Source organism: Fusarium redolens, assembly GCF_020744475.1.
Source record: "Fusarium redolens strain MPI-CAGE-AT-0023 chromosome Unknown BKA55scaffold_9, whole genome shotgun sequence".
Taxonomy (NCBI): Eukaryota; Fungi; Ascomycota; class Sordariomycetes; order Hypocreales; family Nectriaceae; genus Fusarium; species Fusarium redolens.
Window position 1 is genome coordinate 427,266 of NW_025763672.1, and position 13,754 is coordinate 441,019.

The 13,754-nt window shown below is 49.2% G+C and overlaps 4 protein-coding genes across 4 annotated transcripts; 3 read left to right on the top strand and 1 right to left on the bottom strand.

Moving 5' to 3' along the window:
- Nucleotides 1-151: 151 nt before the first annotated feature.
- On the top strand, nucleotides 152-1,797 carry BKA55DRAFT_513687 (WD40-repeat-containing domain protein; the record flags this gene model as incomplete). The annotated part of the gene is made up of 3 exons (XM_046187918.1): nucleotides 152-376; nucleotides 428-1,497; nucleotides 1,545-1,797. 3 exons carry the CDS (start codon nucleotides 152-154, stop codon nucleotides 1,795-1,797), a joined length of 1,548 nt encoding a protein of 515 aa, XP_046048443.1.
- A 4,004-nt stretch (nucleotides 1,798-5,801) lies between these two features.
- Nucleotides 5,802-8,732, top strand: BKA55DRAFT_594553 (glycosyltransferase family 20-domain-containing protein; the record flags this gene model as incomplete). Its single annotated transcript, XM_046195676.1, has 3 exons — nucleotides 5,802-5,824; nucleotides 5,934-8,638; nucleotides 8,692-8,732. The coding sequence occupies 3 exons, from the start codon at nucleotides 5,802-5,804 to the stop codon at nucleotides 8,730-8,732; spliced, it is 2,769 nt and encodes a 922-aa protein (XP_046048444.1).
- Nucleotides 8,733-9,454: 722 nt separating this feature from the next.
- BKA55DRAFT_690763 (aminotransferase) lies at nucleotides 9,455-10,651 on the top strand (the record flags this gene model as incomplete). Its single annotated transcript, XM_046199556.1, has 2 exons — nucleotides 9,455-9,524; nucleotides 9,579-10,651. The coding sequence occupies 2 exons, from the start codon at nucleotides 9,455-9,457 to the stop codon at nucleotides 10,649-10,651; spliced, it is 1,143 nt and encodes a 380-aa protein (XP_046048445.1).
- An 831-nt stretch (nucleotides 10,652-11,482) lies between these two features.
- Nucleotides 11,483-13,315, bottom strand: BKA55DRAFT_644950 (catalase-like domain-containing protein; the record flags this gene model as incomplete). The annotated part of the gene is made up of 3 exons (XM_046197192.1): nucleotides 11,483-12,681; nucleotides 12,731-12,824; nucleotides 12,872-13,315. The coding sequence occupies 3 exons, from the start codon at nucleotides 13,313-13,315 to the stop codon at nucleotides 11,483-11,485; spliced, it is 1,737 nt and encodes a 578-aa protein (XP_046048446.1).
- Between the last annotated feature and the right edge of the window lie 439 nt (nucleotides 13,316-13,754).

Here is a 13,754-nt window from a genome sequence, read left to right on the forward strand (position 1 = left end):
ATGCTAAACCTTTTTGTCACTTGGAATCGAGGCCTAGACCATCACTGCAGCTCCTCACCGCCAAAATTTCTAAAGATTTTGCCAAAATCTGCCCCACCATCCCGCTTTTGAAAATCTCCAGACTTTGTGAAGCATCAAGACAAATACCAAAATGGCGACAATTGTGCCCCCGCCGTCGAAACGGCAGAAGAGAGAAGAGCTTGAGCGCTCTCAGATCCAACAAGATGTTACAGCGATTGCGTCTGGACCCGCTGGGTCGTTCAAGGCGAGATTCTTGGATGGAGATGGAAAGCAGATGGCAGATGTGATTGAAGTTCCTCTTGCGGATGCTTCAGAAAAGAACTTGTCGCTTTTGTTAAATACCTTACTTGCTAGAGTATGTGACCTGCTATGAGACGATAGTGAGGACTTTGCTGACTTGATGCAGGAAAAAGAAGAATTTCTGCCATATCGATTCCGAATTCACATCCCAGATAGCGATATCATCGTGGACCAATACCCTACCGATCTCCTCCAGCTTCTCCGCAACCATGGCATCGAGAACCCTTTCGAAACGACTGTCACACTTAGCGCCGAGCCTCAGGCTGTCTTCAAGGTCCAGCCCGTAACGCGCATGTCCCATAAGATCCCCGGTCATGGCGAAGCAATTCTCGCAGCTCAATTTAGCCCAAAGAACAGTAATCGATTAGCGACAGGTTCTGGAGATAAGACAGCGCGTATATGGGATACTGATACCGGAACACCTAAGTACACACTCTCCGGCCATGGTGGATGGGTGTTGGCAGTTGCTTGGTCCCCTGATGGTGCACGTCTCGCTACTGGAAGTATGGATAAGTCTGTTCGACTTTGGGACCCTGAAACTGGAAAAGCTGTTGGGAACCCCTGGACAGGTCACTCAAAGTGGGTGACCAATATCGTCTGGGAGCCTTATCATCTCTGGAGAGACGGCACACCTCGGTTAGCCAGTGCAAGCAAAGATGCAACAGTCCGGATATGGGTTGTCAACACAGGAAAGACGGAGCATGTCCTATCTGGCCACAAGAGCAGTGTAAGCTGTGTGCGATGGGGAGGCGAGGGTCTCGTATACAGCGCCAGTCACGACAAGACGGTCCGAGTATGGAATGCTGAGAAGGGAACTCTTGTGCACACCTTGTCATCTCATGTCCATTGGGTGAACCATCTTGCACTCTCGACAGATTTTGTCTTGAGGACTGGATTCTACGACCACACACCTGTTCCTGAAACGGAAGAGGGAAAGAGAAGCAAGGCTAAGGAGAGGTTTGAGAAGGCTGCCAAGTTCCAGGGGAGGATCGCTGAGCGGTTGGTCACTGCTAGTGATGATTTCACTATGTATCTTTGGGACCCAGCTCAGAGCACAAAGCCTGTTGCGCGTATGTTGGGACATCAGAAGCAGGTGAACCATGTCACTTTCTCCCCTGATGGATCTCTCATTGCCAGTGCAGGATGGGATAACCACACCAAGATCTGGAGTGCCAGGTAAGCCATTCCAAACCACATTCAACTCCGTATACTAACAATAATAGGGACGGCAAGTTCATCAACACCCTCCGCGGCCACGTAGCTCCCGTCTACCAATGCGCCTTCTCAGCAGACTCACGTCTTCTCGTCACAGCATCAAAGGACACAACACTCAAGGTGTGGTCAATGGCCTCTCACAAACTCGCCGTGGATCTCCCCGGCCACCAGGACGAGGTGTACGCGGTGGATTGGGCACCAGATGGAAAGAGGGTTGGCAGCGGTGGTAAAGACAAGGCCGTTCGGCTCTGGCGGAATTAGAATCCCGAAAATGGTGTTTGTTACTGTTACAAGTCAAGATACCCCTGAAGTGATTCATAAGTTTGCTGTGCCGTGCATGTTTCACTGGATAGTGTTTGAGGCGTAGGAAAACGTGCTTGGGCTTATCTTTCAGAATGCGATCTCTAGGTGCACACGCGGCGCTCAGCACGGGAGACTTCCGAATCTCACGCAATACTTCTCAGTCTGCCAGTCTTTTTTCTTTTGTCAAGCAGAGGCGTTGTAACAGATCATGCATGCACGGGAGTTGAGGCGAGCTTCTAGACTGTGATCCAAGATGTAGTCCCACCGGGTACTGAACACCCTCGATCGAGGTGCGGCTTTTGAAGACAGTCAAGTTGATAGGTCCGCATGTATGCAGATGGGGCCTCTTTTTACCTAATGTTACTATGATTTTGTTGGAAACACGTATGTACAGACTAGATGAGCTGGTAATGAGGAGACTGGCTTGAGTGAAGCTCGCGATATGTTGGAACCTGTCTAGAAAGTGGTGTTGGTGCTGTGGGGTAAGCAAACCATGTCCAAGCTAAGTTTACTTTATCCCGAATTCCCGAAGCAAGTTCACAGCTAAACTTGGAACTCCATCAAGCGAAATATCTAGAATTATCTTTCATGTTGGCTCCAACATCTCATCTCGATCACGTAGAAAGCCTCATACTGCATGTCCTCGAATCAGGCTTGGATGCCCAGCCCTCCTAGTCGGATCATATCGGACCCGGACCGACGTTGCATTTCTGATGCATCTCCAAGTGATGTTTCTTTTTTTCTCTCTCGAAGTCAAGACCTTGCAAAGTTACAGCCTGCCATCGACACCACGAGGTTTCCCCGCTGATCGTGAGTGGATGATATGACCCCGGAAAGCATCGGGCAGCGAGCAACCTAAAGAGATGCGGGGAATTCAGAAAATGGCTAACATCAATGTCTAGGTACTCAGGTAGATGTGCATCACTGTTTGAATGTAACAAGTGCTTACACGCAGAAAAAAAAACGCAGTTGTCCGGTCCCGTTGCGGGCCCCCGGTACTCCGGCCGGCTGTGGGCTCAGGTGAAAACCGAATATCCCTGTTGCCGCATTGTGTGATGTTACGGGAATCCGGTGCTTGGAAAGTTGGAGAAGATGCGTGCATGTTGCATGTCCAGGCTGCACTGTAGACATCTACTGATCATGATCATATCAGAGGATAGTGATTGATCACGATTTTCATGTGACACGGACCGTGATTACCCCAATATCTGACTCAATTATTCTTGTCCATTGCCCCGAGGCACATTCTCGGGTTGGACTAAGAATTGAAGAGGCACAGGAATTACTCCACCACGGAGAAGCTGCGGGGTGCATCTAAGTTGAGAAACAATATCAAGAATAGGAAAGGGTCCCCTGACGATCTTCTAGAGAGAAAGTTAACCTCTTGTCAGTATTCAAGACCTCAAACTGAGACTCGTTATCCAAGGGCGGAATACTCGGGCTTGTTTTGAGATGGAATCTGTCCGATGAAAACAAGACGCATAACATCACCATTCTTCTGCAAGTTACACACGCATCCCATCTCAAATGCACGCCACCAACCGCATGCATCTCTCCAATCGCATGGTCTATGCGGTTTTTAATCTCAAGATTTCCTAATGATGCGGCAAATTGAGTCGAATTCAGTCAATCTGATGCGAAGACGGGAAGTAGAAACGGCCCGTGCAAGACGGCGTGGTATGGCAAACGGGCCGGTGCAGCCAGTTTTTGGACAAGGGTGTGAGATAATCTTTTTGAGTGAAGTGCATGAATGGACGAGTTGTTGTAGCGAGGGAAAGATGAAAAGATAGTCTGGCTTGGCGTGGTTGGTGAGATGGTGGTGGTTGTTTCAGGCGTAGTTCAGACGGTGATGGTTACCTAGATGTCATGAATGCGTACATGTCAAGAATAGCCGGCGTTACGTAGAGCATGGTGCATGGACGAGAGTCTAAACAGTGTCATTGATGATCGGGCTACGAAACCTTTATAGAATAACCTCATAGAGCAACCATGTTCTATAGCTTTCTCTCGCTGAGCCCCAGTCACTACCATACCGTAGTTCAACTCCAAATGCCTGAGTATAAGACAGTCATGGGCAAATACCAAGCTGTCAGTCTATCAGGCATGTGAAGTGCATGATCAACGAAATACAAGAGGGCGTGTCGATTTGAGAGGCCACCTCATGTCCATCCATTGGGGTAACTGTGCACCTACACCTACACACAACCTACAGGCCCGAGAGATTGGTTAACAGCCTCCCACCAATACAGCATCACCACCCAATGGAACTCACATCAACCGGAGGCATTTTCTCCATTCGTAGGCCAATGGCACCTGGTTATTTCCATGTACATCTCCTTCCCCATTGATCAACACATCCAGGCACAGTCAATCAACGTTTTTACATAGTGCTATGTATGTAGTACAAGGTTTCTCAGCCAAATGCCGAATTATCATGTCACCTTCGACTCTTATCATATCAGCCAAACATTACCGGGCCCTGCTGTTGACTCTGTCTCATCATCCATAGATCATCCTTGTTTTTTTTGCTTTCGACCCGTGTTTAGCCTACCCGCTATGTAAAGCTCCGCCTAAACAACAATGACAGGCTATCGTGGGGCCTGAAACTCCACACACGGTCTTTGTACATCGGTCCACGCTCCGATTTATCTTGTCTTGTTTCGTTATTGGCGTTATTTTTTGTCTCATCACGAGAAAGAATTAAAAGCTCAGAGAGGAAAGGCTTCAGATTGGGTACTAAATAGAAGAAGAAGAAAAAAAGACCAGGTTTTTATACCGATTGATGCCCCTCCTGCTTTGGTTGTCTTACACCACACCCCTCCTCAATTGGACATGAATATTCCACCTTGTTCCAAGCTATCAACTTTTAAACCTGACCTGAGCTTGGTTCTTCGTGGATCACGGACCAAACTCTCCTGTCTCGAGATCCTCAACAACTGATCTCGATTCCTTTTCTCACAAACTACGTCACGATTGATTTCTTTCTGTGCGTTATATGTTTCCTATTTTTTTTTTTTTTTTTGTTGAACCGCCTCATTTGAGTCTCCTTTCTTGTTTCTGTCTTCTATCATAGCACACTTTGAATCGGCCCTTCGTCACAGTCCAAAATTGTCCGCTTCTTTTGTTCACATGGTGCTCATACTATAATTCTCCACTTGGACAGACGATTTCTTTTATTTATCAGGTACCAGCGGTTCTCGCTTGAGGCTTAAAACTGCCCTTGTCAATCCCATTCCAGCTGCCCAAAGGTTGTAGAGCAATCATTACGTCAGAGTGAGCGCTGGACTTTACTGGCTGCATTTCCTCACATTCCCTGTCTTTCTATACACCCATCCAACTCATCCAGACAATCACAGCCCAGTCCAGACCATTTCGAAACTGACAGGGCTATTTTATAGGTTGTTCCTTTACTGGAAAATACCTCTCAAACAAATCCTTTATTAATTGTCGATCGACCCCCGGCGGCAGAAAAAAAAAAAGGAGCTGTTAAGCAACGATCTTGGAGCTATCCAAGCTTGATCAACCGTGCAACAGTATAACCACCTGACGAATCTGACGACACGGAGCAACAGCGGCCATATCGGAGATTTTCTCATTCAAATTACTTACTCTCTTGGTTTCATTTATCAACCTTGCAGATTCCCATCTTTCTGCTGTGCGCATTCAACCGTTTGCGGTGCTATTCGCCACTTTCGGCTCGATCTTACAGCTGAGCACATCTGCGACAAAGAGGCGTTTTGCCTGCGACAAGCTACATCCCTCAACAAAACTCGACTCCTCTGCCACTTGTATTTTCAGTTCTACATCCACATGAAGTCGTCATACGAGAGAATTCAATAGTATCTCGATCAACTTGATTCTCGTTAACCTTTCACATCCAACAAGACTCGAACTACGAGGACAAGAACCCTACACCAACAAATTAGCTTCTTGAGCAATTCTCACATAAAACATCAGTCAAAATGACCGTCTTTGTGTGTTCTCTGTATGCTGCCTCCCTCGATGATTTTTTGTTGCTTCCCCGCTCTAGCCCCTCCATCGTTAAAAGCCCACCAAACCTTGGCGAAAAATGACGAGTACTAATATGACGATAGCTTCCTCCCCAAAACAATTCACTTTACCCTCCCCGGTACACCTCCCCTCGGCGCCGATCCCACTCGAGCTTCGTTGTCCGGATCCTCAAACCCCAAGGCTGCAAAAGCTGCTCCTCTTCCTCCCAAGCCCAAACCCGCTGCTCCAACCGGTGGACGACCTGCTCCTCTAGCTCGCCAACCGAGTCTTTTCCAGAAAGAGGATATAACACCTCCTCATACACCGACCGAAGAGACTGATTCCAATCTATTCGCGAACGAAGATGGATTCAGAATACAATTTCCTCATGGCGCTAGCTCAAGCATTGAGCATGCAAAGACCTGGGGCAGCCGAGCCAACCAGCCCAAGTCTCGCGCGAACTCTCCCCCTCCCTCAGCTTCCCTCTCCGAGAACAATCGAATAATGCAAAAGGCCCGCGAGCTTGGTCGCCAGGGAGTTCTTCAACCGAGATCGCTGGTTAGAAGCGACAGCCACGATCGAGTCTTTGCCTCAGCCGGCTGGATGGTTGTAAATGCCGATCAGGGCAACGGAGGTCTTCGCAATGCTGCTGAGGCCGCTGCCCGCGATGGGAAGATTGACGATATTACTTGGGTGGGCACTCTTGGCATGCCCACCGATGCCCTCGAGGGTACGCAGCAGAAGGAGGACATTGAAGCTGTTCTAGCGAATGAGCACAACATGTTGACTGTCTTTTGTTCCGATAAGGACTTTGATGGTCATTATGCTCATTTCTGCAAGCACATCTTGTGGCCTGTCTTCCACTACCAGATCCCCGACAACCCCAAGAGCAAAGCCTACGAAGACCACTCGTGGAAGTACTACGTCAATGTTAACCAGGCCTTTGCCGACCAGATTGTCAAGAACTGGAAGCGTGGTGATGTCATCTGGATCCACGATTATCATCTGCTTCTCGTTCCTGGCATGGTCCGCAAGAAGCTCCCCGAGGCCAAGATCGGTTTCTTCCTACACGTCGCTTTCCCTTCCTCTGAGGTCTTCCGATGCTTGGCTGTTCGAAAGGAGCTTCTTGAGGGCATGCTCGGTGCTAACCTCGTTGGCTTCCAAATTCATGAGTACGGACGTCATTTTCTCCAGACTTGCAGTCGTATTTTGAGTGCTGAGGCTACACCGGATGGTCTCCAGCTTGAAGACCGCTTTGTCGATGTCATTCACCTTGCCATTGGTATCGATCCTGTCAGTCTTCGTGAACATCTTGATGCCCCAGATGTTGCAAAGTGGCTACAGGTTATGCAGGAACGTTACAAGGGCAAGAAGCTCATTGTTGCTCGCGACAAGCTTGACCACGTCCGTGGTGTTCGTCAGAAGCTACTTTCCTACGAGCTCTTCCTCAACAAGAACCCTCAGTGGCGTGAGAATACTGTCCTCATCCAAGTCGCCCTTTCATCCAGCGAAAAGAGTGATCTCGAGGCCACCGTTAGCGACATAGTGACCAGAGTCAACTCATCGTGGGCCAATCTTGCGTATCAGCCAGTGGTTTACCTCAAGCAAGATATTGACTACGCTCAATACCTTGCTCTGTTGACCATTGCCGATGCGCTCATGATTACCAGCCAACGTGAGGGTATGAACTTGACATCCCACGAGTACCTTTTCTCTCAAGATGGAAAGCTTCTTCCTGAGAAGAAGCACGGTTCCCTGATTCTTTCCGAATTCACTGGAACTTCTTCTCTCTTCGGCAAGAATGAGCTTGCAGTGAACCCTTGGGATTACCGACAGTGCGCCGATGCTATCAAGCAGGCTTTGGAGATGAGCGAGGAAGAGAAGGATAGGCGATGGAAGAACCTTTACGACCGTGTTATCAACCACACTGGTTCACATTGGTTTACTGAGTTCCTTGGCCGCCTGGATATTGTGTACGAGGAGCAGCACAAGCGCGATCAGACATCCGTTCCTCGATTGTCGATTCCCGCCCTATCTAACAAATATCTCAAGGCGGAACGTCGACTTTTCATCATAGACTACGAGGGCACACTTGTCGCTTGGGGTCCTGTCAACCAGATCATTCCCATCAGCCCCCAGCGAACACTTGACGTGTTGAACGACTTGCTCCTTGATGAGCGCAATACTGTCTACGTCATGTCTGGTCGCCGACCCGAGGAGCTTGATAGAGTCTTCCGCCGAGTTCCCAACCTGGGCCTGATTGCTGAGAACGGATGCTTCCTCAAGGTCCATGGCAGCGATTCATGGACTGAGATGGCTGATCTCGATCACGTCAAGGATTGGAAGGAGTCAGTGCGACCTATCATGACATACTACCTCGAGCGAACCCCTGGTGCTGAGATCGAGGAGCGTCGCTGCAGTCTGATCTTCCACTACAAGAGTGCAGAGGACTATGAGTCCGCTTCACGACAGGCTTCAGATTGCGCCAGTCACGTCAATGATGCCTGCGAGTCTCAGCGCGTTCATGCTATCGCCTTGGACGGTTGTATCGCTGTTGAGCCTATAGACTGGACAAAGCGAACCGCTGCTAGACAGGTGTTTGAGACTCTGAAGGAGGAGATGAGCTCTACGCAAGAGCACAAGACGCCCGTTGACTTTTTGATGGTCATTGGTGATGGACGAGAAGATGAGAAGGTGTTTAAGTGGGCAAACAGACTTCAAGACGACGGATCCGTAGAGAACGTCGTTACCGTCAGTCTTGGTAACCGCAACACCGAAGCAACAGCCACCCTTACGCAGGGTGTCAGTGGTACGTTTCCCTTTGCGACAGATCCGTATTCAGCAGTATACTAACTTTTGCAGGCGTCCTCTCTTGTCTCCAGCGTCTCGCTTCTCTTGCCTGACTACAGGTTTATTATGGAATTCTTGCGTGTTATTGCATTTGTCTTTGTGCCGTTGGCGTTGGGTCAGCGGGCGCAGGGGTATTAAAACGATCGTCACGTCCAGTAACTCGACGACACCAAGAGAGTAGACTTATATGATTTTTGTTTCTCTTTAGTTATGCCGTTAGAGTCGTTATGATGGGTATGGGTTACAACAAGGAATGAGGTTTTCATTATTACGGACTCTCGCGAGTAAATGGTTTCTTAGCACACTCAACTCCAAGCCATATACTCTGTATAGGCACATCGTTCATTCCGCATCCTTAGAACTGGGTATTAGGATAAACAAATAGAAGGATATAACTTCATCCAACCCAATTTGATCTCACGCCTCCCGCCGTTTCCGATATCCCTTGACTCTCAACAAAACGTTAATTACCGTTCCAACCGTTTTCCCGCTCATGACATCACACCGGTGAAATCCAGCTGCCAGCAGCGAATTATGCGCCCTGAAAACAGCCAAAAATAAACTGCCGCAAAGCACCCCGCGCCTTGCGACATCGGCCCAGATAAATCTTACTGGGAGTCAGGAATTTAGTGTCGATTGCCAAAGCATCTTCTCGTTCTTACTACGACTTACTGAAAGCTTATAAATGTAAGTGGCTTGAGGGTATAAAAGAGGCTGGATTGAACGTTGACTTTTGAGCTGCAGCCAAGTTTGAGATTGAGATTGTGTAATCGAAATGGCTGCTTTTCCTCCTCCGCCTGTTAATACCATTGACTGGTCCAATGTGGGCTTCAAGGTCCGCGAAGGTTAGCTCCCTACCCAATTGACTATCCTCGAAGCTATTGTATTGATAATTACAGTCAATGGTCATATTGAATCAACATACAGTCGAAGCACAGGAAAATGGACTCCTCTTCACTTCGTCGCCGATCCCTTCATGCGCATCCACGGCATGGCTCCAGCTCTCAACTACGGCCAACAAGCCTACGAAGGTCTCAAGGCCTTCCGAACCCCCAACGATGAAGCAATCACCATCTTCCGCCCCAACCGTAACGCAAAACGTCTTCAACACTCTGCAGAAGTCGTTTCAATGCCCCAAGTCCCCGAAGATCTCTTCCTCGAGGCCGTTCGCGCCGCTGTCGCTTTAAACGCCGAATACGTTCCTCCTCACGACACTGGCGCTGCGCTGTATATTCGTCCACAGCTGTATGGTTCAAGTGCTCAGCTTGGTCTTTCCCCGCCGGATGAATATATCTTTGCGGTGTTTGTCATTCCTACGGGTGTTTACCATGGTGCTCATCCTGTGAAAGCACTTATTCTTGAGGACTTCGATCGTGCGGCGCCGAATGGCACGGGTAATGCAAAGGTTGGTGGTAACTACGCTCCTGTGCTGCGATGGAGCGATAAGGCGCGTGACGAGGGCTATGGTATCACGCTGCACCTGGACAGTGTGCGCCACGAAGAGATTGACGAGTTCAGCACGAGCGGCTTCATCGGTGTCAAGGACAACGGGGGACAAGTCACCCTCGCGGTACCGGACAGCAAGAATGTTATCGAGAGTGTCACGAGCGATAGCATCCAGGAACTAGCGCGCAGCTACGGATGGACCGTGGAGAAGAGAGCGATCAAGTATGAGGAGCTCAAGGAGTTTACAGAGGTATTTGCAGCGGGTACTGCGGCGGCGCTGGTGCCGATTAGGAGTATTACGCGACGTATTGATGGGAGGGAGGATGTTGTTACGTATATCAAGGATGGGAGTGAAGAGCCTGGACCGCTGTTTGAGAAGTTGCTTACGCATCTGAAGGATATTCAACTTGGACGAGCTGAGGATTCTTTTGGGTGGAGATATCCTGTTGGTGAGAAGGATAAGGAGATTGCTGGTGTACCGGGAGGACGAAACGGTGATGCTACGACTGTTGATCAGATGGATTAACAAGGTATCTAGGGAGAAATAGAGAGTGTGGTTACCGTGTTAGTCGCACTCGCGATACTGACCCGTCTCGTCTATCTCGAGTTCCCAAGACCGTGTTTGCACTTTGTCCCGCGACCCCCGTCGTTGGTTACGGCTCGCCGCATGGTACAACGGGAGTTGGACAAACAGACCACCCTTTGGGGTTTGCGGAGCCGGAGGAGGTGTGACGGGCCGGCAATTCTCATATATACAACCATCCAACCTCAATATAAATCCCATATCTCAAACCCCCTTATTCCCCCTTCTGCCAAACCCTCTCTGCTCCAACAACAAACCTCCTCACTATTGAAACAGAACAGAAGAATGTGCACATACTCTTTCCAGCGCATGGTATGCTGCTGCGCCAAAGGCCCCGAATGCCCCCAAATGACCCGCGGCCGCGCCATAATCGGCGGCGAGGCTTTCCACTACATTGACATGTTCTACGCGGTGGACGACCTAGGTTCGGCGTGCGATTACCAGCGACGACTGTTTGGGCGGAACGCGGGCCCGACGATGCATTGTCCGAGATATGCGTTTGACGATAAGAGGATTATCAAGGGGAGCTTTAGGAAGAGCGAATTGGCGTGTGTTAAGTGTGCTGAGACGTGTGCGCCGCCGAGTTGTAGTTGGCAGGCTCCTAGGGCGGAGGGGAAGGAGGAGGGGAAGTAGAACGGCCCCACACGGAGGAGATTCGGGACGGAAGACGGAGGAGAAGACGGAGAAGGATACGGAGGGAGGTACAGAGGGCACGGAGGAAGTTTGGGGTGAGATTCGATGAGGGAGGATAGTATTGACGCTATTGAAAACTATTTAATGTCCATTTACACCGTTTGACTTTCCGTTGGTCTCCAATCTGCTATGAGCCCCAGAACCTGGCGCACCTTGGCGTGCCGCAGGACTCTTACTCTTATCCACAATTCCATTCGCAAGTTTGTTCTTCCCATCAGGAGTCATGCCGTTGTGCGTGCCATTAAACGTCATGTTGGCAATTCCATCGTATCCCTTGATGTCAGTTGACTTCTCCAATCTCTCAGCAATTTCAGGATCAACCTCCCGGAAGATGGCGATCTGTCGCTTCAAAGGCTCTTCTTGCTTGCAAAGCTTCATCTTGCCGGTCACATTATTGATAAACCTCTCTCTCGCGGGCTCATCGAAGACGTTTCGCCAAAGTGCGCGAGGGGCGTTGAAGTCTTCTGGTCGGATTTCGGTGAGGAACGTAATGGCTTCGCCGGTGAAGTGGCCGTGAGTCTTATCCTGATCGACGGTCCTGGGACGGAACTTGATAGGATCAATAGAGGATAAGTAATTAGGGCGCGCGCCCTGATTGTAAAACGCCATCTGACCGTCACGCTGGAAGTTTCCAAACTGGTATCCTGTTCTGGTCGCGTTGACGGGAAGTTGCTGGTAGTTGACTCCAAGACGATGGCGATGTGTATCCGGATAAGAGAATAATCGGGACTGAAGAACAGGATCGGCCGATGGCTCAACGCCGGGGGGCAGATGAGATGGGTTGAAAGCAATCTGCTCGACTTCCGCAAAGTAGTTAATCGCATTCTCATTGAGTGTGAACTCTCCGACCTTGCGACGAGGGAATTTCTTCTGAGGCCACACGTGAGTGAGGTCGAAGACATTAATATTTTGCTTCTCCCACAACTCCTCGGCCTCCTTAGGAGTCATAGTCTGAACTTCAAGAGTCCACTTGGGGTAATCTCCATTCTGGATAGCTTCATACAAATCCTTTTGTGAGTGATCAGGAGAGTAATCGGCTGACTCCTCCTGGGTGACAAAGTCAACACCCTGCATCGACTTGAGGTGAATTTGACAGTAAACCCAATCGCCAGCCTTGTTGACAAGCTTAAAGGTGTGACCGCTATAGCCGTGAATTTGACGGTAGTTTTTCGGGATCCCCCTGTCACCCATGAGGATCATGACTTGGTGGATTGATTCGGGGTTCTGGGAGAGGTAGTCCCAGAACATGAAAGAGTCGTCGGCGTGAGTGAGGTGAGTGCCTTGTCTATTAGCCAAGCGATCAATTGTATAGAAGATAAAGAGACTTACTGGGGTCTCGCTTCTGAGTGTGAATAAAGTGAGGGAACTTGGCGGGATCTCTCAAGAAGAAGACAGGAGTGTTGTTAAAGACCATATCCCAGTTCTGTACAAATCAGCATCTCACCACAATATTTCACTTAGATCACTTACACCCTCATCAGTCCTCATCTTCACCGAAAAACCCCTCGGATCTCTCGCCATATCGTGCGATCCCGACTCACCCCCCACCGTCGAAAACCTCATACTAACCGAACATCTCTTCCCCTTCTCCGACAGAATATCCGCCAGGCACAAATCATCAAGCGGGTCCGTACACTCAAAATAACCATGTGCACCACTTCCCTTGGCGTGAACAACGCGCTCTGGAATACGCTCACGGTCAAAGTGGGAGAGAAGATCGATCAAGTGAAAGTCTTGCAGGAGAAGAGGGCCGTTTTCACCGGCTCGTTGGGTTTCGTAGGGGTGGGCGATGGGGACGCCGTTGGAGGTGGTGTAGAGGGTTTCTTTGGAGGAGGCTTGACGGTCTGATTCGTAGGATTGGAATTGGCTTGCTACATGGGCTGCGAAGGAGGTGTCTGTTGCTGAAGGAGCCATTTTGACGTAAATATCGTGAATTGTTATATCTTCAAAGTAACTAACACACAAGACTTCTGTGATATTTCACGATGTAGGTCACTCTTATATACAAGCCACACTTCCCCGGATAGTTCATCTTGTCATCTATCAAGCCTCCCGTCGAGATCCGGTCTTCTTAATTGATGTATCTTGTCTATGACGCGGTGAAACCCTTTAAGTACCAAGGGATCGAAAAGTGTTCGATGAAGCTCGATTACCATTCAAATCACGATGATTGGCTTATCTGGATGTTCATGATGCCTTGCTTTGAGACATGACATCACGACAGCCACGTCAACCATCGACGATTTATACCAACATCTCGGGATGTGGACATGATAAGTGAAGGGATTACGGGGGTTTCATGGGAAAATTGGGTCGAAGGATTGTTGAAGATGTTTTTATAGATATTTCATCT